Source organism: Homarus americanus, unplaced genomic scaffold, assembly GCF_018991925.1.
Source record: "Homarus americanus isolate GMGI-L3 unplaced genomic scaffold, GMGI_Hamer_2.0 scaffold42643, whole genome shotgun sequence".
Taxonomy (NCBI): domain Eukaryota; kingdom Metazoa; phylum Arthropoda; class Malacostraca; order Decapoda; family Nephropidae; genus Homarus; species Homarus americanus.
Window position 1 is genome coordinate 1,864,520 of NW_024747582.1, and position 26,984 is coordinate 1,891,503.

The 26,984-nt window shown below is 39.9% G+C and overlaps 2 protein-coding genes across 4 annotated transcripts; both read right to left on the reverse strand.

Annotated features, from left to right (window-relative positions):
• Positions 1–492: 492 nt before the first annotated feature.
• Positions 493–10,185, reverse strand: LOC121879661 (telomerase RNA component interacting RNase-like). Its single transcript, XM_042386348.1, has 3 exons — positions 9,926–10,185; positions 5,807–5,884; positions 493–5,402 (listed from the first exon to the last, which is right to left on the reverse strand). The coding sequence occupies exons 1-3, from the start codon at positions 10,178–10,180 to the stop codon at positions 5,289–5,291; spliced, it is 447 nt and encodes a 148-aa protein (XP_042242282.1). The 5' UTR covers positions 10,181–10,185; the 3' UTR covers positions 493–5,288.
• Positions 10,186–12,058: 1,873 nt separating this feature from the next.
• LOC121879770 (ATP-dependent RNA helicase me31b-like) lies at positions 12,059–24,818 on the reverse strand. 3 transcript variants are annotated; one of them, XM_042386548.1, is made up of 10 exons: positions 24,682–24,818; positions 20,192–20,302; positions 19,425–19,701; positions 19,112–19,255; positions 18,328–18,450; positions 17,896–18,032; positions 17,207–17,333; positions 16,428–16,608; positions 15,592–15,803; positions 12,059–15,280 (listed from the first exon to the last, which is right to left on the reverse strand). In XM_042386548.1, the coding sequence occupies exons 2-10, from the start codon at positions 20,263–20,265 to the stop codon at positions 15,209–15,211; spliced, it is 1,347 nt and encodes a 448-aa protein (XP_042242482.1). In that variant the 5' UTR covers positions 20,266–20,302; positions 24,682–24,818; the 3' UTR covers positions 12,059–15,208. The 3 variants fall into 3 exon arrangements, with proteins under 3 accessions (XP_042242482.1, XP_042242483.1, XP_042242481.1); XM_042386549.1 differs by lacking the exon at positions 24,682–24,818 and adding an exon at positions 23,623–23,934 and having other exon boundaries at positions 17,207–17,321; XM_042386547.1 differs by lacking the exon at positions 24,682–24,818 and adding an exon at positions 23,623–23,933.
• Between the last annotated feature and the right edge of the window lie 2,166 nt (positions 24,819–26,984).

Here is a 26,984-nt window from a genome sequence, read left to right on the forward strand (position 1 = left end):
CACAGAAGAAGGCAAAGCATTCAACAGTTTGGCTGTGTGAGGAAAGAAGGATGTACGATACAATAACAAGTTAGTTTAGTGTGACCGATATCCACACGGAAACAGTTGGCACCGCAGGCAAGACGAGTGTTACGAGCTCACTGCCTTGCCAGCGGTACACAGGATGCCAAATCCACCGAACATTGCCCGTTAAAGTACCTGTAAAAAGAGAGCGAACTAACAAAGCAGCGAAGAGAGATTATTGACTAAGCAGGAGAGCTAATAGGACAAAATGCCTTCACTTCCACCCATCTAACAGAAGAACCACCCCAGATATTAGAGCATTACTCCAAGTTTGGACAAATGAATCCCTTATAAACTTGAAGCAACTGCTCAGGAGTGAAGTAGCTATGGCATCTGTACAGCATCCTCAGGTTTCAGTTGACAACTTATACACCTCAAACACAACATCTCAACAACACAACTCTTCAATATGGGTAATAAGACACGACACAAACACATAAACTTTAATTATTTCTCACAATCCCCAGAGTAAGGTTCGCACTAACATATAAAATGCAAAGCTCAGGAAATGGCTGAAATTATTATTATTATATTTTCTAAATGTTATGCCAGACTTGAGTATTACAATAAATGAACAGTGATCACATCTTATTTTAGATTTTTTTTAAACCTTTTCTATTACACTTCAGCAAGCGTGTTTGAGAGCAGAGTTGATGAGCAGGAATTAACAACAAATTATGGTGCCCCAATTATTGTTTTTGCTTCTATATGCGAGATCTTACTAAATTATATAAGAATATCTAATGCCCACAGTACAACTAATAATCATGGATGCTGGGCAGAAAGAGCATCTCGATAAACCACAACGCAGCCAGTCTTGTGATACCAAACACACGCACGACCACAAAACCATCTCTCTTTAACGCAGACAACCCAGACCTAACCTAAGAATCGTACGGTTTTTTGGGTTAGGTTAGCATGATGCATTTGGTTGGTTAGATTAGGTTAGTATGATATGTTTGGCTGGTTTGGTTAGGTTAGCATAATATGTTTGCTGCGATTGGGTTAGAGTAGGTTAACAGTGCATTTGGTTGGTTTGGTTAGCAGAATACAATTGATTGGCTTGGTTAGGTTAGGATACAATTGATTGGCTTGGTAAGGATAGGATAGCACGAAATTATTGCTTTGTTAAGTTAGGATAGGTTATCAGGATACGATTGATTGGTTAGGTTAGCATGATGCCTACATTCAGTTCAAGTCATCTGGGAAATAAATGAATAGCATTATACTGTAGTTCTCTTATAATCGACCTCCATGTGGGTTTTATTTTATTTTTTTTTGTCCGTATTGTGGGAAATGGCATGGTAGATCAGCAGGGAACTTCTACATTAAAGCTATATATTAACCTTCTGAGGTCCTGAAGTTGTCACAGCAACTCGAAGATCAGATTCATGACCAGATAATGAAATTCCCATAATGAATTTCTCTCCATATAATCTGTTAAATGAAGGGGGAGGGGAATGGGAAGAGTTCACATTGAATGTACTGTTAATATAATGTTATTTTGTCTCTATATAGTTCGTTAGACGGAGGTTTCACATCTAATGGACCCTTGATATAATGGACTTTTATCTCTGTATAGTCCATTAAATAGAGGTTTCACTGTCTACCAAGCATTTCACCTGGTGTGCATAACAAGAACTATGGCTCTGATGGTACCTGACCCCCCCCCCTCCCCCCAATGTTAGATGTTACCGTTTTAATATTTATAAACAACTCGGAGTATTGAACCTCATTACAAAAGGAACCAAAATCCAAATATTCCTGTCTACCGAACCATCCAGAGTTCACAGCCACAGAGCTTGGTGATAAAATGATTCTCAAGACTACCTACTACATCTACCAGTTCCTATGGCCAAGTTAAGTTGCAACCAATTACAACTCTCGATACATCTGGTTATAGCCAATAGGAATACCATACACCTCATGGAGCCAATTACAACTCTCGATACATTTGGTTAAAGCCAATAGGAATACACCTCACGAAGTCAGGAAGTTGTTCCACCAGTTGGGTAAATTTGTTGACTTCTGCCACTACCATCACCCCTACCATACCTCCCCCACTACCATCACCCTCACCATACCTCCCCCCACTACCATCACCCAAGCCTTCCCCATCAATTTCAATTCAAAATAAATTTCTCAAAGTATTTAAGAAAAAAGACGAAATAAAACCAAACGTGATAAATAAAGGACAAAATTCTACTCATACAGCATTTAATATCAGTTTCCTACTCCGGATTTACCCGATAACATAAACTTGTAAACACTAAAGCAGGATGTCTGGAACTTATACACACATTTGTTTCTTACACGCCGAGAACCTAAATGACATACACCCGCACCAGGAAGTGTCTTTACCCTTCTGTATGAGAGAACAGTACTACAGGAAGAGGAATTTTCAAGAACCCTACCCGGACAAGGTGAGTCGCAGCGTCCGTTTTTTTTAATTACTGTCTCAGACTCCACGGTAAAGATGCTTTCTGGGGCGAGTGTAAACATTAGTAATACTATTACTCTCAGGACTCAGAATTATACACCAGTGAGAACCAGTACAGTAATACTATTGAAGGTTAAAATTAACGTTACAACTTATCATAATTATCACTTACTCTGAGCCTGTATGTTAGGACACCATTTATAAGTTTCTCTGATTGTAAAATATTTGGTGATGAGTGAACTAGTTAGCTATGCTAGATATATTATTTACAAGGAGCCAAATACTAAACAAAAAACTGAAGGTGACATACAGACCCGTCGCCACGATTTTTAAGGGGAGTTCGTTTTTTCTCGTCTCCGAGATGGATTTTGGGATAGAGCGTAGAGTACAAATACAGTATTGATTTATACACAGTAAGACACATAATACTGTACAATCCCATGTTTTAAATAATCTCAGTAAAACATAAAATAACTCCAATGTTTTAATTCAGGAAAAATAATTATTATATAACACCAGATTACTTAACCCAGTGAAGCCTACCAGTGGTGCCACCATCGTGTACTGTGATAAATAACACAACACAGTACAGCAGTTACTGATGGTGTGCAGGAGCCACACAGCTTACCCCAGATGGTTGTCAGCACTATACAGTAGTGTCCCTCATCACTGTACAGAACAAAGGTCACTATGTCCACACCTTGGGAGAGGACCAAGTTGAGGCAGTGGCCACAAGCCTCTGTACTGTACATTGTTTACTGACAGATGAGCATCACACTAAAGTTGGAGGAACTGATGAGCAAAGCCGTGACCATTTGTCCTCTCCAACTGAATAAGCTCAAGAATTCCTTTATATTATTGCTTCTGTCAATAAAATGACCACATGTCTGCTCTTTACTGTGTGACGTAACATGATCAGCCATGAGGCTATGATGTGCAGCATGTCACACGAGGCATCTGGAAGTAGAGCAACGAAGCGACTCATCTCACAATCTGGCCGAGTTCTGGTACCTTGAACTCACACACATTGTGTGGGTTTGTCTCTTTTCCACCCAAAATCTACTGCCTTCACACAGCAGTACAGTAGTGTATAATCACAGTTAAGATCTAGGCAAAACACCTTTTCAGAGGCACCAACCCTGAGTAAGTAATTTTAAGAGTCTTTGCCACTTTACTAGCAGACACTTCAGGTCTCACCCAAGATCATCCTTGATCAAACTATCAATCACACTGGTGGTCCTCTCAGACCAGGCGATGTTGACAGGTGTGATCAAGGCGTCACAAGGACCGACTTTCAACCAGGAAACATATTCAATAAGTAGAGCTGCCAGGTTTCACCACAGAACCAATCATCTTTAGTTTTAAAATGTGGAAAAGCTGTGTTTAAGAGCATCAGTTAAACAATGTCTGGAAGCTCAGCGGTCAATATTGAACACATACAATACAGGGGGTCCCCGTTATACGTTCTACCAATATATAGTACGTCGCTTGTTTCTCATACAGTATACGTCATCTGCATCATCCACTGTTTTATATGATTCGTAAATAGTGTTAAAAACATCTTGGCAACACACCGTGACTTGCCAGGCTACTGTACATCTCATGGCAGACATTTAAATCATGCAAGTGTTTCATCACCAAAAAATAAAAGTTAGAAAATCTTATTCTTATACAATTCTTATATAAATGAATAGTTTGCACGTAGAGAAATGGAAAGAGAAAACTACAAAACTACATCTGGGTGAACAGCTGGGGAGAGGAGGCGAGGGAGTGTTGGCTTGACTGAGTGGTCAACTCTCCCACGCCCATCAGCCCAAGATCCCTTAATAACGACGTGTAATTTCACCATAACTCCCATATTATTTAAGTTCATTTGGTGCCGGGGTAATAAATTATTATGGTAAAATAATTAATTTTCCCCAAAACGTCTCACACTCAACCTCCAATAAGTTATTGTGTTGTTCAAACTATTATATTCCCAGTTGCTTGTTCACAGAGCAGCAACAGCTGATCATTCCTGCTCTCCCTAACAATGTTGCCAGCACTCAAGCACCGCTGATGTCACTGCTCAAGAGTGTTGGTGCTTACCCCAGGATTTGTCTTCAGCATTTAGTAAGTAATGTTGTAGTTTATTTATCACAACTTAATAAATATTGTAATGTATAATGCATCTTCATATATCCTGGTTTATTCACTGATCAGTTGTTTAAGTTTTTTAGAAGCTAAATCAAACCATTATATATCACTCAAAGGTAATAAATAACTTTGTGAACATATCTCTTTCTACGAACACACCTTGATCGTTCAAGGGTTATTACTGCATATGATGGAACACTATACCCCAAATTAATTAACATTTATGGGGGAAAATTCCTCATTATATAGCATTTCAATATGTCACATTTCTCTGGAACCGATCCCCAACGTATAACAAAGACCTCCCGTACTGGAGACAAAAGAGGGTTCGTTCAAATCCCTCGAACCCCCTTCCCCCCTGGCGACGGGCTTGAAACAATATATAAATTAGTCTGCCATTTGATTCGCCAAAAACAAAACAAAATCCAACCTTAAGTACCAACCTAAAAAAAATTCTAACTTGGGTCATGGTTAATTTAATTGTATGAGCAACTCAACAAATTTCAATCATACAATTTTTTTAGACTGTGAGACCTAACAGAGGCAGAGATTGTTGTCACAGTATGAAGGAGAAGAATCACTTGATAATATTTTAGACTGGGATGGAGCTAACTGAGGCGAGAGATTGTTACAGTATGGAGGAGGAGAATCACTTGACTAAGGGTCGTCTCTTGCCTTCTTCCTCACACGACTGCTCCTTATATTTTCTCACTTCGCTCATATATTGTGACCAAGCGTCCGTTTTACCATCATCCGACTGTTGCTGCAGAGGGGAGAGAGCGAGCGAGTCAGTACCAAGTAAGGTGCAGTATTCTAGCTACGCCATATACGGTACTGTACTACAACCTTATATCTGGGTTTTAAGTATAAGGTTAAAATATTAATTCTTAACCAACATATGAAGTTTCCTCCTGTACTAACACTGAACAGAGGTCAACACAACACTAGTTAGGTGGTAAAATTATATATTAAAGCCCAAGTCTACTTTACATCAATACATTAATGTGTGAAAAAAATAACAAATATTTTCAGCACACAGACAGACACTTGTGGGAAATGACAATAAAAGAAAAAGGAAATAAGAGAAGCAGAAATAAGGAAAACAAGAAGAGACACGAGTAACTGAAGGTGCACATGACATAATAACATCAGTGAGGAACAACTAACCTTCTCAGTCTTCGCTTCTTTCCTCTGCTTCTTGACCATCCCAGTGGCCAGGATTCTGCCGCCCCGCCGTTTGCCCACCTGCGGAGAGACAAGCTCACCTCCATTAGACTGGGCCCATCTTGCCCCATAAGACTCACCAGTCCAGGGGGACCTTGACTTTATCCTCGGCAACTTCAGCTGACCGTCTCCCTGGCCGGGGGCTCAGCTGCTCTGCTCTGTGGGAGAACCAAATTTGGCCATGGCACTATTGACTGCACTCTGGCCTTGTACACACACATCCAGCACAACACTGTACTGTACAAGCAAAAGTCTGTCTGCTTCTCCGGCCTCGAGGACCCTCCCTGATGAGTGTGGTCTGAATTCTTAGCTTTTCTCTCTGTCTCATCTTCAACACATTCCACACAAGGACCCAATAATATACTTTCCAGTGATGGCGGCCGGCCAACACCCACGCAACAGCCGATTGACTAAAACACCCGTACATGATATTTTGACAATGATCGACTTTGTTTGGTTCACTGCATCAAAAGCTAAGAATTCAATCTATTTCTGAAGAATCATTTCACATACAATTTGCTACTGGTATATAAGGCTGCTACAATATATAGTTACATCAATAAGACAATACAGTATAGGAGTGAAACAGAGGGCCTTCATTGTAGGTACCAAGAGTGAGGCATTACAGTAACAAATATAAATAATTAAAGCCAAGTTGGCATATGTTCTTCTTTACATACATACATACATACATACATACATACATACATACATACATACATACATACACACACACACACACACACACACAAATAAACACACACATACACAAATACACACACACATAAATAAACACACATACAAACTCTCTACCTTCAACAAGACAGTCAGCATTATAAAAGTTACAATCACACAGTGTTACAGGGATTATGAATGCTCAGGTAAGGTAAACATTAGTAGAATTTTCTTATTATGCAAATAGCAAGTATATGCCCATAGGTAGCTACTGTCACAGTCTGTTTGTCTGTCTGTCTCTTACTAAATGCCTCAGGGGCTTTGTACTTGCATCATATTCTGCTGTTATTAGTATTAGGAAACAAGAGTATAAGGAAACAGTATTAGGAAACGGTATTAGGAAACAGAGTATTAGGAATCAGAGTACAGCTCCTCCCACACTTACGACAGGGTTAGGGATCCAAATCCAGGTCTTAAGTCGAAATGGTCGTAAGTCGAAAATGCTTAAATAATACATAGAAAATCTAATATGGGTGTCTCTTTTTTTTCTCAGCACCACAAAACTCTCACTTTTAAGCTTGCCAGCCATTTTAAAGTGAATTACAAACGAAAATTTTGTCTGTGTACTGATGTTGGGACTCAAAAATACATAATTTGACAAAATTTTGGTACGACTGAGGCGGTTGTAAGTACGAGTGGTCGTAAGTCGAGTAGGTCGTAAGTCGGGGAGGAGCTGTATTAGGAAACATAGTATAGATATTTATTAAACACAGTATAGAGTATTGGAACAAATGTCTCATATTGTAGCCTATAGTCTTAGTAGTATGTATAAAACTCAACTATAGTCTTCCATCTACTTGACAGACTTATAGGGTTAATACAACAAGCTCAGATAATGCAGGTTGTATTAATTTAAAAACCATGTCGTAGTGTTTGAAGACTAGACAACAGTCATTAATATTTACTTGATGTATCTATGGGCAAAATTGTAGTTTGGTTATCTAGGTATATAGATATCCTCCCTAACCTAACCTACCAGTAGTTTGTAGTTACATAGATCACATTGGGATGCTCCTTAACTCTGACGAAACCATCAATAGCATAATGTATAGTGTGCAGCCTACATAGATATCTTAGACTAACCTAACCCTATCCTAAACTAACCTAACTTTACCTAACCCTATCCTAAACTAACCTAACTTTACCTAACCCTATCCTAAACTAACCTAACTTTACCTAACCTGCCCTAAACTAACCTAACTTTACCTAACCTGCCCTAAACTAACCTAACTTTACCTAACCTGCCCTAAACTAACCTAACTTTACCTAACCTGCCCTAAACTAACATAACTTTACCTAACCTGCCCTAAACTAACCTAACTTTACCTAACCTGCCCTAAACTAACTTAACTTTACCTAACCTGCCCTAAACTAACCTAACTTTACCTAACCTGCCCTAAACTATCCTAACCTAAACATCATGTAGACCGCACATTATAATAGCATCAACCTAACTATCACACACAGACACACACTAAGTCCTGGTTGCTTCGTGAACTAAACTATCACTCCAGTAAAAAAAGAAAAAAAAAATTGTCCTAACCACAAAATTCTTCACATCATTACCGTAGGAAAATAACAAACCAATTTAGTTATTTTCACATTTCATCGATACCATTTTATCACTTCCTGCTGTGATTATAATGATTTTTTTTAAAGCATAGAGATAAAAATAAAAATATATGACCAAGTTTGGTCTGATTTGATTCCTACGCTATAATCCGCCAGAATACAGAATTATACGTATCTTTTGAATATATTAATTGTTTCTGTAATCATGAACAAGAAGGAACACTAAAATACTGTACTAGTGTATTTCCTGTTTCATTATCTGTATATACTGTAATTTGACTGTAAGCAAACACCACCCTACTGTATCCAATAGTTGGGGGCATAAAACACATTCGTTTCAAGACAATAAAACAAATATTACAGCAGAAACCCTAAACAAATAGAGTCAAAACAATGACAAAACAACCCACACGTCACCTCAACGGTAATAACACATGATAGGTAAACAATACCCCAGATGTCGGGCACATGTTCTAACACTAACATGATGATTTACTGTATTGTATATTATTCATAAACTAATACTACATAGAATCGTCAGGTTTTCAGGCGCAAACTCGGACACAAACTCAGTAACAAACTCACAAACTCGGTAACAGACTCACAAACTCCGCAACAAACTCAGGCACAAACTCAGTAACAAACTCACAAACTCCGCAACAAATTCACAAACTCGGTAACACTCACAAACTCAGTAACACTCACAAACTCAGTAACACTCACAAACTCAGTAACACTCACAAACTCAGTAATAGACTCACAAACTCAGGCACAACTAAGTAAAAAAAAAAAAAAAAAACTTACAAACTCAGTAAAAAAAAAAACTCACAAACTCACAATGCTTTCTTGCTTAATTTGTTTCATCGCATGACAGAAAATTCAAAGGAAATTGAAGTAGTAATACAGCCAACATCCACCAGGGGGACATAACATAGTAACTCTGCACTGTACGACAACAAACTTTCTGCTGCTCTGATGACGCTCACATTTTGATACCCGAGCAACAAATTGACCGTTTAAGATGAATCTGTGTTAGTTTATGTCAATGTTGTTCATTTATTTTTATTTTATCAATTAATCATTTATCAATTTACTAGCCATTGGGGGCGGTTGGTCTAGGAGGAAACTGGAGACCCTAACCTAACCTTCTGATGCGTGTCTAAGCCAAGCAGGACCCAAACCCATGACTTGGCAGGGAGAGATACACACATTACCGCTATACCGTTGTGTTAGTGGTAGAAATTGTGCCGAACACCTGTACAATAATAAAGCGCTCACACCTGTGCTGACATCCATAGAAATATTGAAAAAAATCGACGAAAAATTAACGTCGATATTAATGAAACAAGTTTATTAATGAGCGTCGCGACACTCAAACACTCGTCTCTGCATTACGTCCAAGAGTCTCTGGAAATAATTGGATACATTAAGCGTAATATAGTGTGTGACGGGACGACGAGGCCCGTCATCAACGGTCGCCTCTAACATCACATAAGAACGTCTCTGAAACAATTATATTAGACCAGTAACGTGAATGAACAGAAAGACAGAATTTTAAACCACCGCCAACCACCTCAGCATCACACATTATCTCTGAAAAATAAAAAAAAATATTAAACCTGGAATATAAAACAGACGAGGGAAGTGAAGTGACAGACAACCATTACAGCACAACCTTTAAACTCTCACCACTAGGACAACAGTAAATAGTGATATAAAAGCATAATATTAAATGCTATGGTAGCCTGGCCTTACAAAACTTAAAGTCGTCTTCTTATGATCCTTGGATTGGCTTCTCTCAACCTCTGGGGTCGGGCTGCTTCTACTGGTTACTCCTCCTTTTCCATCGTCTTCCCTTTTCTTCTGGTCTTCTTGTAACTTTTTAAACATCTCCATGAAAGAACCGTCATTTCTGAATATATTTGGCGACTGTTGTTTAGTGGCATCTTGGCTGTTGGAGTCTTCCCTACTGTCAGAGCTCGAGTAGTGTTGACTGCCCACGTCCGCCATGTTTACTGCCTGCCGCTAGATGATTCATGTTGCTTAACTACCACGGATGTAAACTACGAACTTATAAATGTTTGTGGCGATAGCTGGAGACAGCAATAGATTATATTATACTGTATAGATAAATAGATTAACAGATAGATATATTTTCAAATCGTTATAATGTCATATTTATAGTATGTTCGTATGTCTTTTTTATCCATCGATATATCCGTCTCTATCATATCTATTTATCCGCCTATCTAGGTATCATTATGTCTATGAATATCTACCCGTTTACCATTACCTCTAGATATTATCACTATCAATCTATGTATGTAAATAAATAAATACTGCGTTAGTCATGTTCGGGGTAATATTATAACACGACTTCCCATTATTGCCTCCGCTCCCATCGACAATGAGGAATTACAATGGAAGAATCAATTTACAAAAACAAATATTAACTTTCCTTAATTATGGTTATTTCATTGCAATATTGATATTTTATTTTTACATATCGTAGATAAAGTAAATTACTCGTACTTATTTTAATATCGAAATGTGGTTAATTTAATTATCTTGTAATTAGACGTTGTCATCTTTCTTTTTTAGGCGAAAATTAGTGCGACATGACTTGAATAAAAAAATGATTATATTATATTACATATTTTCATGTGCTTTTCGTGTTTTTTTTTCTCGTCCTCCGTGTTATGTTCCTCGATGCATCATTTCTTTTGTAATACTGTACACATTATTTCACCTTATTTACCTGATGGCCACTCACTAGATGTGGCCATGTCGTGGGAAGTAGGCCAGTAGCCTGTGTTGGATCCCTCCATTGTTCTCGATAGTCTTGTCAAGGACTGTTTTGAGCCCATTACTGTTCTCTATACCACAGCTTGAGCTGGTAGACTTCTACAGATCTACCACCACCACTGAGTTATTTTCTTAAGTTCACTACATAACTTGGCCAGCTTGTAGTTATGTCCTCTCGTGTTAGTGGCGAGAGATATCAAATTGGGATAACTGCACCTGGCAGCAGCCAAGCAACTCCACAGATTACTGTTGTGCGTCACCGAACCCAGAGCAGAGAACAATAAAACTGGCTCTTGATCTGTATAAATAGTTCGTGTGTTCACAGGTGATAAACAGTAGTTGTGGCATCAGGTGGGAAGAGGCCACGATGAAGGTACTGTGACCATGTGAAGGAGGAATGATTTACCCAGGTTTGAGAACCACTTATCTACATTAGCTATACTGTCCTGTATATATAGCATATACTGTACAGTATATATATCCTTATTTCATGTATTTGTCAGTCCTGTACAACATACACGTTGAATCAATATGATCTTGTGCAATGATTTACTGTTCATCTGTACGGTGTATGACTATTTTATACTTTATTTTACCGAATATTTATCTACCTGTGTTGTATGAACTAGTGTGCTCCATCAATGTAATTACTAGTCTGTATCTACATCCATTTGTCACCAAAGAGAATTTACCTCATACCTTATTGGATTGTTTGATCTATACACTTCAGTTCTGTACCTTGGGAAGGATAGATTTTATAACCAACTTATACCTCTTGAATTTAAAGTGTGGTAGACGATCATGACCACAGTATCTTAGGGGACAATACCTTATTCTTTAAAGGTGAAAGCTGCTTAACATTAATTATATATAGTGTGAAGGCAGCCAACCTTCTTTAAAGAATACTTGCTCTCAGAACTAAACTAAGGCCAGGTGGTTTGGTTACTATCTTGCGAGATCATCCACACCACCACGTTTCATGATCAAGAGGTCCGGGCGGTCATCACATACCAGCCTAGGCTCTTGGCAAACACCAAGCCCAGTCAGGACCAATACACACACAAGGGTAAAGATGAAACAAACTGGAGTGAGGATTCTTTAATTTTGACCAAATAATTTTAACAAATTTGTATAAGAATACAAACGTTAAACAAAGAAATTTCCAAGGAGGTTTACAATCTAACTTTTCCTCACTCATTTTGATGCAGACTTTTTTTTGTTGTTTTTCCCCATCCCCCCCTAGTGGGTCCTGTGCTGGTCTTAAGCCACAGTCCCAACAATATTAATAATCTAAACTTTTGATGCTCATAATATCAATATAACTCATTCAAAGTTATTAATGGTCACACTGAGTATTTTTCATATTCATAAATTAAAATGAACATTATTAGAGTGTGCAGACAACAGTAAGTGTGAGTGAGGCGACCCAAGTTGGTGGTTGGGACACACGTACAGACAACCTCACACTTGAAGGGTTAACACCTCTTGTATCAAACAAATAATGAGTTGAGTTGAGTTGTTAAGTTAACAACAATATGTGACATTCATTCAAAATAATATTCCCTCTAAAAAGTTTAAATCTTTAACAATGAAACAAAATCCATGAGAACTGTAACAATTCCATGCAGATGACTCACCGTAAAAAGCATTCCTTGTAAAGATAAACTCTCAACATAATTAATTTGAATAAAAAAATATTCCTCGTCAAGATAAACTTTAAAGAATAACAATTTTAATTAACTCATAAAACCTATGTCACTATTTCGTTCTTAATTCATGGTCTTCATGAAATTTACAAGCTGCAGTTATGATGTACCAGCAGCTAGCAGTACAGTACAGTTGTTGAGTCCTTGTATTGTACTATAAAGTTTAGTATTATCTGGACAAATAGCACTCATCAGGTCATTACACTAACACCTGGGTCACTTGGTTGCAATGCTGGAACTAGTGCTTACAAGTGAAGCTTTTTAAAAGTATCCAGAGAATACTAGTCACATTAAGGTAGGTGACCGTCCAAGCCTCCAGAGAGGTGCGAGCCCTCCAGCCTTCAACACACTGTCCCACTTGGCAGGAGAAGAACCTCTTTATGTCCATACAATTTGCATACTAGCTTCAATATTTTGTTTTCAAAATATTACCGGGAGCCACCGAGACAGTGTACCCCAGGCTGGACGACTCGCAACGACTCTGAAATGCTCTACGGTCGACCGATCTTCCTGGCTTGTGAGGCCAGGTAAAGGTAATCCTAATTTTGGAGACAGACAGTGAAGGAAGGATGCCAGGCAAGAGGAGATAAAGGTCAACTTCATTTTGTTTTTGTTAAGTTACTAGAATAAGACTCGGTTCATCCTAACTCACCTGGCGTACAAGTTTAAACAACAGGTTGACACAGTGGCTGCAGGATTACCGCCATCCACTGGTCTTGTGCTCCTCGGCCGATACAATATTTTGACCTGACTAATCTTCGTCGTCACTTTCGGCCAGATTGAAAATTTTAAAACTTTTTGCCAATATATAGAAGAGGAAAAATAACTTCACCTGACTATGTAAAGTTGAGGAGAAGATAAGAGATCAATTTTTACAGGAGCAGGTATAATTTTTCGTCTGTCAGGTGAAGTTGGGTGGGTCACAAAAAACAATATAAAAAAATAAATTAATAAAAGTGCAGAGAGATTCCCTGCAGCCAATATTTATGTAGAACCAAATTTAAGGATTCGTGCCGCCAAAGTCTCGGCCGTGTCGTTTACGACGGGGCCAAAGTATAACCGAGGAAGGCGATCGTCCGAATCCAAAAACTTTCAAAGTTTCACAAAAATCCATCGTAGGTCCTGAGACCATCAAACCCATCACCACTGACTTGGCAAGTCTTGAAAACATCCGACTCGCGGTGCCTCACGTTAAGAGTCTTTATCTCAGGGCACTGCACCGGTGGGTAACGTCCACAATAATCCTGCTTTGCAAGTTGTATAACGTCAGTGCGGAGTCAGACCTTTACACGGAAAACTGTACACAGCGGAGCACGGAGCACCAGCGACGGTAACGGGCCGACACTAAGAGGACCCACCCACTGTCAGATGGAAAAAAACAAACCCTCTTAACGTCACTGGTGGCTCACGACTCCATCTTGTATAAAAATAGATTTACAAAACTACAAATGTGCATTGTCACGTCAGTTTAAGAAGCCCCGAGTTTAGGAACCTGGAGCTCTTTTAAAAGCTTTTTTTTAACCTCAAAACATTTGACGCAATTACGAGGAAGTCAATTTTTAGAAAAGTATATATAGACCGTGGTAGACAATGCACTTGTATCTAACTGTACATAAATATTCAGTAGCCAAGACCACAAGATACTGTACATTTCACAAGGGGAGGCAATATTTTCACTCTTGCTTGCTCACTTGTCTTTGCTCCATGCACGCACACAAACACACACAAGAAGGGTCCGTTCCAGTCATTAGAAATACATCACAGACTAACATTTGTATAACCCGACATAAGGTTTCATGTATAAGCCAGTCAGTGTAAAGTCTTGCGAATAATTAATGTTGTCCAAGAACGAGGCCCCGAGATTTTTACTGTCACACGTGCCATCGCTCCTCCGCCGCTTCACTAGCCCACAGTTTTCCGGACGACGGTATCTCGTCATTATCAGTCACTAACGTCTGTAAGAGAACAGCCGCTTCAGACAGAATATTTTCAACAGCACTTATTCGGTAGAAACACTAGCTTCCTGTAATCACGTTCACTTTGCTCTTCGCCTGTGCAGTATTGCCGTCCGTCGCAGCAGTTCAATTGGTGGACCAGCCGGCCGAGCATCAGAGAACGTAGCCGGCCATTCTCGGCATCACTGCTGCCGTATTATAATAAAAACTCCCCCCCACCCAAAAAAAAGATCACTATGTGCTTTTATAACTTTACATTTGTATATAACCACCTGAGAAAAGGTCTCAATCCACACTACTGACTAAACTTTCGTTCCAAGGGCCATTCCGTACTTTTCCCACCGTAAACTTTTCAGAAATTCTTTTTCTTTTACACGTTACTCTCATCCTTTCCTTAATCCGTCGAAGATGTTCCTCCAGATGGACGAGCGAGGGCGATGACTTGTGCAGCAAGTGTGGTGTTTCTGCCTTCCCTGATGATGGCTGGCACTGGTGGCCTTGGGGGACTCTTATAAACAACTGGGAATTAACACCTTCTCTCTCCCACTAACTCTCGGTGCTCTACGTGGGAGTTACTTGCTAATGTTTCCCTCGTCGTCGTCTTCGAAGTGATGTTCCGCAACATACAGGGCTGGATCAATGACCTGTAACATAGTATAGTGTTATGTGGCGACCTAAAACATATTTTAACATGGTATAGTTTTATGAAGTGACCTACATACTGTAACATGGTATTCAGTTATGTGGTGACCAACATAAAGGATAGATCAAGGTTTTCTATAACTATCAGAAGGTTTATGAACTAAGCAGATAATTTTTTTTTAGTTACATTTGGCAAAGAAAAAGTACAAATATAAATTGGTTCCCTACCCACCACCTCAACACTCATTTAATGACTTGGTAATGATTATACAGTATTTCCCCCGACCCAACCTGACCTAAATTGACCTCTCACCTTGGGGATGGGCTTAATTTCCGTTCCCAGTTCTTGTTCGATACGGTGAAGCGCAAAGCGATCGTCATACGTGATTAAGTTGATGGCAATTCCCAAGTGGCCAAAGCGTCCTGACCGACCAATCCTGTGGAGGTAAGTCTCTGCCATCTTTGGGAAGTCGAAGTTTATTACCACGTTGACTGCTTGAATGTCTATTCCTCTCGTAAACAAATCTGAAATGGCAAGACATAAGAAACATGGGTTACAATTTACCACAACTAGTACTACAGCAGTTCAATAAAGGAATACCATCTTATAATTTTTGTGGAGAGCGTGAGATTGTATTACAGGTTAGGTTATGCCAAGTACAGTCCTTGACAAAAGTTCGCTCCCAGTGGTGAAACCAAGACATGAGGAACGAGCCTCTTGACCGATTTACCCGACTGTCGTTCAGTGGTTGTGCCATTTTAATCTCTCTTGCCAAGGATTGACCCATTGACCTTGACTGTACACAAAATGCATGAAATATCAACCAAGACTTCTATCACCATGAATTAAAAAATCTTCAAGGCTAAGGGTAATTTTACCAAGTCCCCTTGAGGCCTTTATACAGCCATACCTCCACATAAAGGACTTTTTTTATAATCCACTACAGTATAGAGTTTCATATCTAATGGACCCTCGATATAGTGGACTTTCCTCTATTCAGTTAGGTAGAGGTTTAACTGACCCCCGATATAATTGACTTTCCTCTCAATAGAGTTCGTTAGATGGCGGTTTCACATAACAGACCCTCGACATTACACACTCTTCACCACATAGTCCGTTAGATAAGTTTTTCACCCCACTGTACTCACCAGAACAAACCAGGTTCCTACAGAGGCCAGCGCGGAAGTCATGGAAGACACGGTTGCGGTGAGCCTGGGCCATCTTGGCGTGGATGTAGTAGCAGGAATAGCCCAGATCCGTGATTTTCTTGGCTAGCAGTTCAACGCGCTGGGTTGAGTTGCAGAAGATGATGCTTTGGTTGATTTGTAACTGAATAGATACATTAACTTTAGTCACATTACAGATCAACTCCAGTCACATTAGTTATTATTACAGAGGCAGAGTACTGTACCCTGATGTTCGATAGTGGGTGACTACAGTATCTACAGCAGCACCTCAGAAATAACACAAAACCATTCCCAAGACCCCAAAATTCAAAAACCATCTCCCAGTTGTATAGTACAGTATAGTGTATTACTCCACTACTGTATTCATCATCGTGTAATATACTCCAGCCTAATCATTTGACCATCACCCCCCCCCCTCCAAATAATTGGTTACGTTGGAAACCATTACAACTCAGACCTATTTAGTTTACGCCCCATTATTCCTGGGTAATTGGCAATTATGACTACTACCTTAGTGCCTCAACAGCAAAGGTCATATGGCACCAGAGATAATGGTAAAAGGTTCAGGTAAAATTAAAAATAGCCAAAAGGAAACTATAAAAATAATGTAACTTAACATGAAGGGAGGCCAGCTTGGTGGTTAATGATCCCCCAATTGGTACCAAAAGTGGAATGCTAATATAAACTTCCACCAATGGCTGCCACTTATAGGTAGAATACAAGGCTGGCACATAACTCACCTTGGAGAATAGTGTATTTAGACAATGGACTTTCTGTCGCTCTTGAACAAATGCGTAGTATTGCGTGACTCCCTTCAACGTCAGTTCATCCATCAGGTTAATTTCATAGGGTGATCTGCGGGAAGACCTCACAGGGGGTTAGATCAGGTTAGGTTAGGCATTACTAGTGGAATAACGCACCATCACACGTTATAAATTATATCCCCCTTCCTCCCATGTTAAAACTTTTATCCCAGGGGGAAAAAGGAAACCAATTCCTACCAGGTTCAAAGGTACATTAAGGTGCGGTCACACGAGGGTACATTTTGTCGCCAACATCAGGAAATGCCGCGTCTAAGAGCCCACGACCACACCCTACCAGAGTTTGAACCCTGTGCCTCATTTCGTTGGCTACGTAACATACCCTTGTGTGGCCGTACCCTTACGGAGCTCTAATAAGGGAGGAGGGGGTTGGCTATATCCCAGACCAACCAAAAATGAACTAAACTTTACACTCTCATGGGTGGGTCAGCAACAACTGTCCTCAACACCCTGTTAAACTTATGTCACATCAAAAGAAGAATAAGTCTAGAAATGTATAAATCTATTGTCAAGAAAGCAAACTGAAAACTACCAGATACAGTATCTGTAATATACTGTTAAACTTTAATGCACACGCACACGCCAGAACAAGCAAGACCCCAACCTACCTTAAGTGCTTCTTCATAAACTGCTCAACTGTGAGGGGAAAAGTTGCACTGTACAGAAGGACTTGTCTCTCTAGGGGCAGATAGGAGATCACACGATCCAACATGCCTTTAAAATCCTGTGATAACAATTTATCCGCCTGTCCAGGGAAAGAAAAAACAAAGTTCGTCATTGGTAAAACATCAAGGTACTACTATAGTGTGCCATCTACAAGATATTTATGTTGGGTCAGATCGAGACCGAAGATATCTTGTAGACCACACGCTATACAGTAGTAGCATTAAGTATTTTCTATTGTGAAAGAAAATCGGTTATATTTTGAACAATTCTTTCCACGGTCCTTTCTTAAATCCAACACCTAGTGCCAATGTCTGGAGGAAGGTTGCAAAATTAAAATGTAAATAAATAAATTTCTCCCAAGGCATTTACAATACCTCATCCAGGACGAGCATCTTGCACTTATCCATGATTGCTACTTTCTTCTCCATAAGATCCAAGATCCTTCCGGGTGTAGCGATGACAGCGTGTACAGTCTCGTAGATTCTCATTATGTCATCCTGCGTGCAAGGACAATAACGGGGTCTTACAGGGGAAGAAGGTTACGAGGTTCACCAATATATTCACCAGGATAAAATACAAGCTCAGAACACACGTTAAAAATGTATATCCTCTAAAGAATGGAATCTTGGCAATGGGAAACTAACACAAGGAAACGAGATGGAAGTTTAGTGACCGAGATCAGGTTAATGAATGTTTTTATGTCTTGTAGAGGCCATGGGTAGGTTAGGGTAGTAAACCTCCATATAACCTCTAATGAACCCTTGATAACGAATTTTCATCTCTAGTTTGTTAGATGGTTTCATATCTATAAGACCCTCAATATAATGATCCACCCTCTCCATATAATCCATTATATAGATGTCTCACACAAACTTATCTCCTCAAGACTCCAAGCTAAACATAAAGCATTCCTCATAAATAAAATGATCCACACAGCTTTAAGAGATTGTTGGGAGGATTACAGTTTGGTCCTGGAGGTCAGGTCACACCCCCACGACAATCCAGTTGCAGTACAGTACTAGGGAAGTATTACCAATGTTCCCACCATCATCAGTACAGCACTGTATACAATTTTTCTGGAGACTATTTTGTTGAATGGCAAAAGTAGTGTAAACATTGAAAACACTGATAACTGTCAATGATGTGGATGACACTAACCTTTAAATTGGTACCTCCTGTCGTGACCATAACCTTCACTCCAATATGCTTTGCTAATTCATTGCAAATGTGACTAGTCTGCAGGGCCAACTCTCGTGTTGGCACGATCACCATCGCCTGAATGTGGTTTTGACTGGGGTCAATCTGAAACACACGAGGTATTATTATTGTCACGATCATCGCCGCAGGAGCTGTGTTTTAATATAGTGTTCCTCATGACATTATAATACGTGGTGTTCCCTCTCATAACACTAGCAATACCATACGAGCCATGTTGCATTATACTGTTCAACACTTCTACACGCTCGCTTACCTGTTCTAAAAGGGGAATGGAATAGGCCCCAGTTTTGCCAGTGCCGTTCTTGGCTCGTGCCAGAATATCTCGCCCACTAAGTGCTACAGGAATGGAAGCCTCCTGGATGGGCGACGGTCTCTCCCAACCCTTCTCAAAGATGCCCATTAACAGGTCTCTCTTCAAACAAAAGTCCTCAAACTCGTTGCCTTTAGTGTCTGTCACGTCGGAGGTGCGTTTCCTTCTGTCTCTAGGGGGGACCACGATCTGTGCTTTCCAAGACTTGTCATCACCAGGTCTGCAAACAATGAATGCATGAATGTACAGTACAGCATATAGTATTTATTATATCTGGCACCATAAATGTTTGTGGTGCAGCAAGTAGAATCTGTTAATGGTAGTTTACTTTTATTGTAGAAAATTGTCTTGAAATGTTATTTGCAAAAGAAAACCCCCATGATTCAGTTGGTGACCATACATACAAGAATAGCTTAGAATTTGTCTAGTAGTTTTCTGATAATCAACTCATAATATCTCAAGTTATGGGCAAAATGCTAGAAAAGTGTTAGATAAACAATTCTTATTTTTGTCTGAACTTATCATGAGCAACAAGAAACCCCCAATATTGAATTATGTCTACTATAAATGGACCAAGAAAATAATGATAGTACACATTCTAAAGTACTGGACAAGTTGTACAGTGCAGTCTATAGTGTAAATATGCTGTAGAGCACACTATAGCAGCACCAAGATTAGAGGAGAGAGGTATGTAGGAGGGGAAGACTTACTTGACAACCTGGTTGTTGATGATGGCCTTCATGGGTGAGGTATGGTTGGGGATAGTGGCCATATCTGCCATCATGCTTCACTCTCAGTCACCTCACAACCCCACTGCTTCCCTGTAACAACAAAACATCTTATACTTTCTCACTGGAAAATTATTGGTCAATATTTTCTCATTTAAAATTTTGGAACTGGAAAATTGTTAGGTTAGGTTAGGTTAGGTTAGGTTTTTGCAAAGCAATGGCAAATTCATTTTCTCACTCATTACTGACAAAGCCCGTTCCAAGTTTAACAGGTTACCTCTAATCCGAGCCCTAAATACTGTACAGTATTTCTCTTATCTTCTTCAGTACTTTCTACTAACTTCTACCAAAAAATAGAATTTTTTTTTAATTAGAATGTAAAACTCAGATTAATGTGTCATTAAAATATATTGCAGTTCATCAAAATGCAGACCCAAAATGGTCACTTCAAAAAATTAATTTAGCAATATTCTCACTGCAAAATAAAGTTTTCACAGCTAACAACAATATGTGTAGTACTGCAGCAGACCAGAGACAGCAGCAGGATGATTTAAGTACAGTATAACAATTACTATAATGTACACTATTCACACTTACAGGAGTACAGTACTTGGTGACTTGACTGTTACACACTACCACTAATATCCTTTGTAACAAACCAATTCTAACTTCTGACCAAATTGACTATTTACCTTTACTATCAGTAGCTGGTACAATATCAATATAACATTACAGTACTATATTGTACCCAGACTATGGGCCAGGCTCTGTGTATGAAGTACCAAGTGACTGACTCGCCAGTACAGTACATCCACCATACAATAACAGGCAACTAGATTACTTCAATATTAGAACCTAATCATACAACAACTAAGTCTGTGTGCCGAGCAGTGGACAGCATGATGCAGTTAACCCCAAGAGATAAATAAACGATCTCTTGTGCATGTATGGTTCAAAACAAAACACACATCCAAGGATATTTAAGCACCTCATGGGGTCATTAGGAACACATTGGGTAAAGAAGTCGATATACTAGTCATTTAGGGCCTTAACACAACCCAGCCAGCCAACACCAGAGTACTAGCGCACACCCCAGCCAGCCAACACCAGAGTACTAGCACACCCCCAGCCAGCCAGCCAACACCAGAGTACTAGCACACCCCCAGCCAGCCAGCCAACACCAGAGTACTAGCACACCCAGCCAGCCAACACCAGAGTACTAGCACACCCCAGCCAGCCAGCCAACACCAGAGTACTAGCACACCCCAGCCAGCCAACACCAGAGTACTAGCACATCCCCAGCCAGCCAGCCAACACCAGAGTACTAGCACATCCCCAGCCAGCCAACACCAGAGTACTAGCACACCCCCAGCCAGCCAGCCAACACCAGAGTACTAGCACACCCCAGCCAGCCAGCCAACAGAGTACTGTACCAACACACAAATCAGGAACACATTTAACAGCTCCTGAAGCTCCACCACTCACTAAACAAGATACAGCCTCTGGTATCCCTTCCAACACAATTATAAGCCTCCCTATTTACCTGGATGCGAAATACCTAGCGTGTATGTCTTGATAAAATCTCACAGGAAAACGGGAAACAATGCACCTTAGCTTTCGTCTATATGTGCGTATAATGGTTCCACAACTAGACAATACATTAACCTCACGTCTTCAAGGGAACATCTATAATATCCAATAACCTAACCTAGCAACCCCTAACCTAACCTAGCAACCCCTAACCTAACCTAGCAACCCCTAACCTAACCTAGCAACCCCTAACCTAACCTAACAACCCCTAACCTAACCTAACAACCCCTAACCTAACCTAACAACCCCTAACCTAACCTAACAACCCCTAACCTAACCTAGCACTTGGCAGGTATAAGTACACTGCCTCAAACAGTGGTCAAGATGGCATTCTGCTACACACTTATCCCTTCGAAGACATTGGGTTAACCTAATCCTGGATTATACTGTAGCTTAAACCATCGCCCTCGCCAAGCATTGGGTTAAACCATCGCCCTCAAGCATTGGGTTAAACCATCGCCCTCAATTGGGTTAAACCATCCATCGCCCTCATCGCCCATCGCCCTCAAGGGGAAACCCATCGCCCTCAAGCATTGGGTTAAACCATCAGCATTGGTTAACCATCGCATTGGGTTAAACCATCGCCCAACATTGGGTTAAACCATCGCCCTCAAGCATTGGGTTAAACCATCGCCCTCAAGCATTGGGTTAAACCATCGCCCTCAAGCATTGGGTTAAACCATCGCCCTCAGGTTAAACCATCGCCCTCAAGCATTGGGTTAACCATCGCCCTCCATTGGGTTAAACCATCGCCCTCAAGCATCAAGTTAAACCATCGCCCTGCTTGGGTTAAACCATCGCCCTCGCATTGCCGGGTTAAACCATCGCCTCAAGCATTGGGTTAAACGCATCGCCCCTGCCATTGGGTTAAACGGGTTAAACCATCGCCCTCGCAAGGGTTAAACCATCGCCCTCAAGCATTGGTTGGGGTTAAACCATCACCCTCAAGCATTGGGTTAAACCATCACCCTCAAGCATTGGGTTAAACCATCACCCTCAAGCATTGGGTTAAACCATCACCCTCAAGCATTGGGTTAAACCATCACCCTCAAGCATTGGGTTAAACCATCACCCTCAAGCATTGGGTTAAACCATCACCCTCAAGCATTGGGTTAAACCATCACCCTCAAGCATTGGGTTAAACCATCATCAAATATTAGCTTTAACCATCGTCCTCAAAAGGGGTTGGCGTTTTCCCAAAGCTAAAAAAAAGTCAACTGACAGAAACAAAGAATCAGCTGACCTCTACTCCACAAATATTTAGTTCAATACAAAAAAAAATATGAAATTTACCAAAACGTATTTATTTGTTTTTGTGAATAAGAATTGTCATTGATTTATCAGTAATTTACAAGTACATTATTGTTCAAGCTTCACAATTAGTTTAAGTACGTATAATTCCATCTTAATGCCTAAAAATATAAACTACAAATATTTCAAAATCCAATTAGTATTTTTTTATTTTTTTTTACATACTAGATAGATATTATTTACTATGAGTAACTGAAGAATTAAATAAGAACGGGTGAAATAATTTACGTATTACATTCTATTATTGAGCTTCCTTGGTGAATATATTAAATGCTTCTGGTTGACGTGTATATTCCACGTTTATTCGAGGGCAATATATCCATAAGATAATTATTAATGGTTAAAATACGAGTAAATAATGTAGTTGTCATATCAGCTGAGTCAAACCCCTCCTTCTATTGACCTCCTTTATTACCCCCATTATCACCTTTTCCTTTCCCTTCACCTATTCCATTACCCAGGAACTAGCTCCCTCACGCCTCTACCATTATAATAAACGCCATCATACTCACCGATGAATAAAACCAGAGCCGATGGACGATGATAAAAAACACACCTTGTACCAGTCAACGCGTAATCAATATGGCCGAGCCGCCTAGACGGTCGCAGAGTAACCGTGATAATTTTCACTCCCAGCGATTGACATTCTCACTTTTCCTCAAACAATATAGAATTCCTATTTTCTCCAGGGGTTGAGTATTTAATTGGGTATAATCATGGACGCGAGAAACTTGTTAATGGCGTGGATGAAGGATTTAAAGTGATCGTCCCTTTCCCACCAAATCACCAAGAAAGAAAGACGGACGAGAATCCACACTTTGTTGTTGACTGACCCAAGTGACTCCCTAGCTGCGCACTCCTATACTTTCTAACTATATTTCTCTATTATCTCGCGCTCTGTGGCTCTATTACCTCTATTTATAATACTTAGAAACATTTAGCATATGTTGAAAGACATAAAAGTACAATTAACGAAAGTAAATTTGAATTTTCTGTCTAAATGTTCCTCTACTTTTACCTCTATTATCGCTCTCTTTGGCTCTATTTCCTCTACTAATTGCATCAAGAGATAAAAGTGGCTCTCCATAGCTATTACGAAATATAATTGATACTAATAATTATAATTACTATAATTAATAATAATAATGTACTGTAACTACAATATATTATTTATATTCAATTTTAATGGATATGTTTCTTAAAGGTTATAGTTAGGAAATTAACAAAAACAAATTGGTAGATATAACATATAGATAAATATAAGGACTGACAGATAAATAGATAGATATTCAGTAAAAATTATCATAGTAAGATAATCATACACACAAATAGTGCAGGGACCGTATAAACATAAAGCGCAGTACATTACAGATAGAGAGAGATATGTAGTGATAAGTTATTAAGTTTATCTGGTAAGGGAAATCCGCTCGTATAGAGGATGTTTACACTGTCATTAAGTCTACCGCACACACATACAGTTATGTTGACAATAAAGGAAAAGGAAGTACTGGGCATGTACTGGTTCTCTTACGCTTTAAGTACTGGGCATGTACCGGTTCTCTATTACTCACTGTTGATAAGTACTGTTTCTCTATCACTCACTCTTGACGAGTACTGGCCATGTACTAGTTCTCTATTACGCACTCTTAGCAGGTACTGGGCATGAACTGGTTCTCTATTACACACTGTTGGCAAGTATTGGGCATGCACTGGCTCTTGATTGTATCTGAACCTGCTCCAGTGTTGGTTAAGTCTGGTCTTGAAACAGCTCACACTCGGTGCTGTTGTGGCGTACTGAATGTGTGGCCAGAAGATATCCCAGATTCAGGACGAGGTAGGAGAGAAACTCACAATTGCGTTTTCTTTACGTATATACTGTAAGTACAGTGCAGTGTTAGGGAGTTGCCGTGTGGTGAGAAGCTTGCTCAGAGGTCCTGTGTTGAGGGATTGCTGTGCAGGAGCTTCGTTAGAGGAGGTGTTGCGTGTTGCTGGCCTCCAGTTTGAATGCCTCTACACGGCGAGAATAGGAGCTTAGATACAGCTGCACGTGGAACGGAGACTAGTCAGTGAAACTTGCGCGACTCTAGACGACTACGCTTTGGCAGAACTCCATTGCTATGGGATGCGGCTACGCTGTTGTAGGGGAGAGATCCACTACACCGTCACAACACTCTCTGGCCCAAACTTCCGTGGCCCAACGTCCATGGCTTAATCGTCCGTGGTCCAAACCAAACGTACCGTGGCCAAACATCTATGGACCAAACATCCGTAGCTTAAACGTCCGTGCCCCAAACGACCGTGGCTTAAACGTCCGTGGCTCAAACACCCCGTGGCTCAAACGTATCCTTGGTGCAGTATAGGGCCCAGACAGTCAGTGTTTCCGCTTTTGGGTAATAAATTAAAATACCCCATTTTAGGGTATTTAGATCTTCTAAAGGGTGAAATTTTGGGAAAACAAATATGTTGCAAAATCTAGGGCAGCGAAGGATTGTTTAGGATATTTTAATCATATTTTAGGGTTATCATTGTTTTACTTTGCAGTAGTAAGGAAATAAATGTTAGAGCAATTTGACGTTGGAATGATTGACTGTTTTCTCAATTTATTATGCCAATTCCATTATTATCTTGGTTGGCGTATATTTCCATCGCATTAGGCAATTATTATTAATTATTTGTATATGTAAAACATCAATATAGTAATCTATGGTTGCAAATATATAGAGAATAAGCAAGAGGTTTCTCATTTGATTTGGAGATGGTGGAGAGATCTGGCATCATTTTGAGTGATGCCTTTATAAATTTATTAATGGATTATTGGTAAAAACCGCAAATAACACATTGTGATAGCGACAGAATTTACACCACTGAAGAAAAGGATATAGGATATTATAGGATAATTGGAAGCTTTTTGGGGGAGTTTCAAAAATAAATTTAGGGAAAAAATATTCCCTTGGGGAAACCAAGCAAACAGTACTATCAGCAAGGAAGATGCACAGGACGTAGCTCTTCTATGGACTACCAATTGACTCCCACTAATGAACAAACTCCCCTGCAGATGTCTCTACCGTCTGTTTGTTTACGTTTGTGACGTCACGTGTAGGATGGGCTTTGGCGGGTTTTTTTACTGTATCCTCTTGACCACTGATCGGCTCGTTAGCCGCTTAGGCGATCGGGCACGTCTCTGATATTTTTCCTTAAGTGGCGGCAGATACAATCATGGCTTCCGAGCAACATGATCACGGGCTGTGGTGTGCGGGAAACACGCGAGGAATAACAGAAATCTAACATTTTATTTCTTCCCTAAAGACGGACAACGGTAAGGCGATGCATGAAAAAGGAGTTCATGTGATCTTGGTGTGTATCTTTAAGAAGGGCGATCGTCACTCCACGAACAACTATAGACCGGTGAGCCTGACCAGCATAATATGTAAAGTACTTGAGAGTATTATCAGAAATGCCGCGATGGAACATCTACTACGAAACAACCTTGTAAAGGATTGCCAATACGGTTTTCAGCCGGGGGCGTTCCTGCTTAACACAATTGCTCAAGGTATTGGATATTTGGACCCATATTCTGGAACAGGGTGGTAATATCGACAATATATACCCAGATTTTGCCAAGGCTTTTGACAGTGTACCCCATGAAAGGCTGAAAATCAAACTGGAAGGGTACGGACTTCTGGGAAATGTCCAAGCGTGGATAGAAGACTTTCTACATGACCGCAAGCAGTGTGTGGTGATTAATGGCACGAAATCATCATCTGTACCTGTCACAAGCGGGATACCACAGGGCAGTGTATTTGTTCATGAACAAATAAATATATAAATATATACATAAGCAAACAACGGTCCCATTTACCTTATTTCTGTGAAA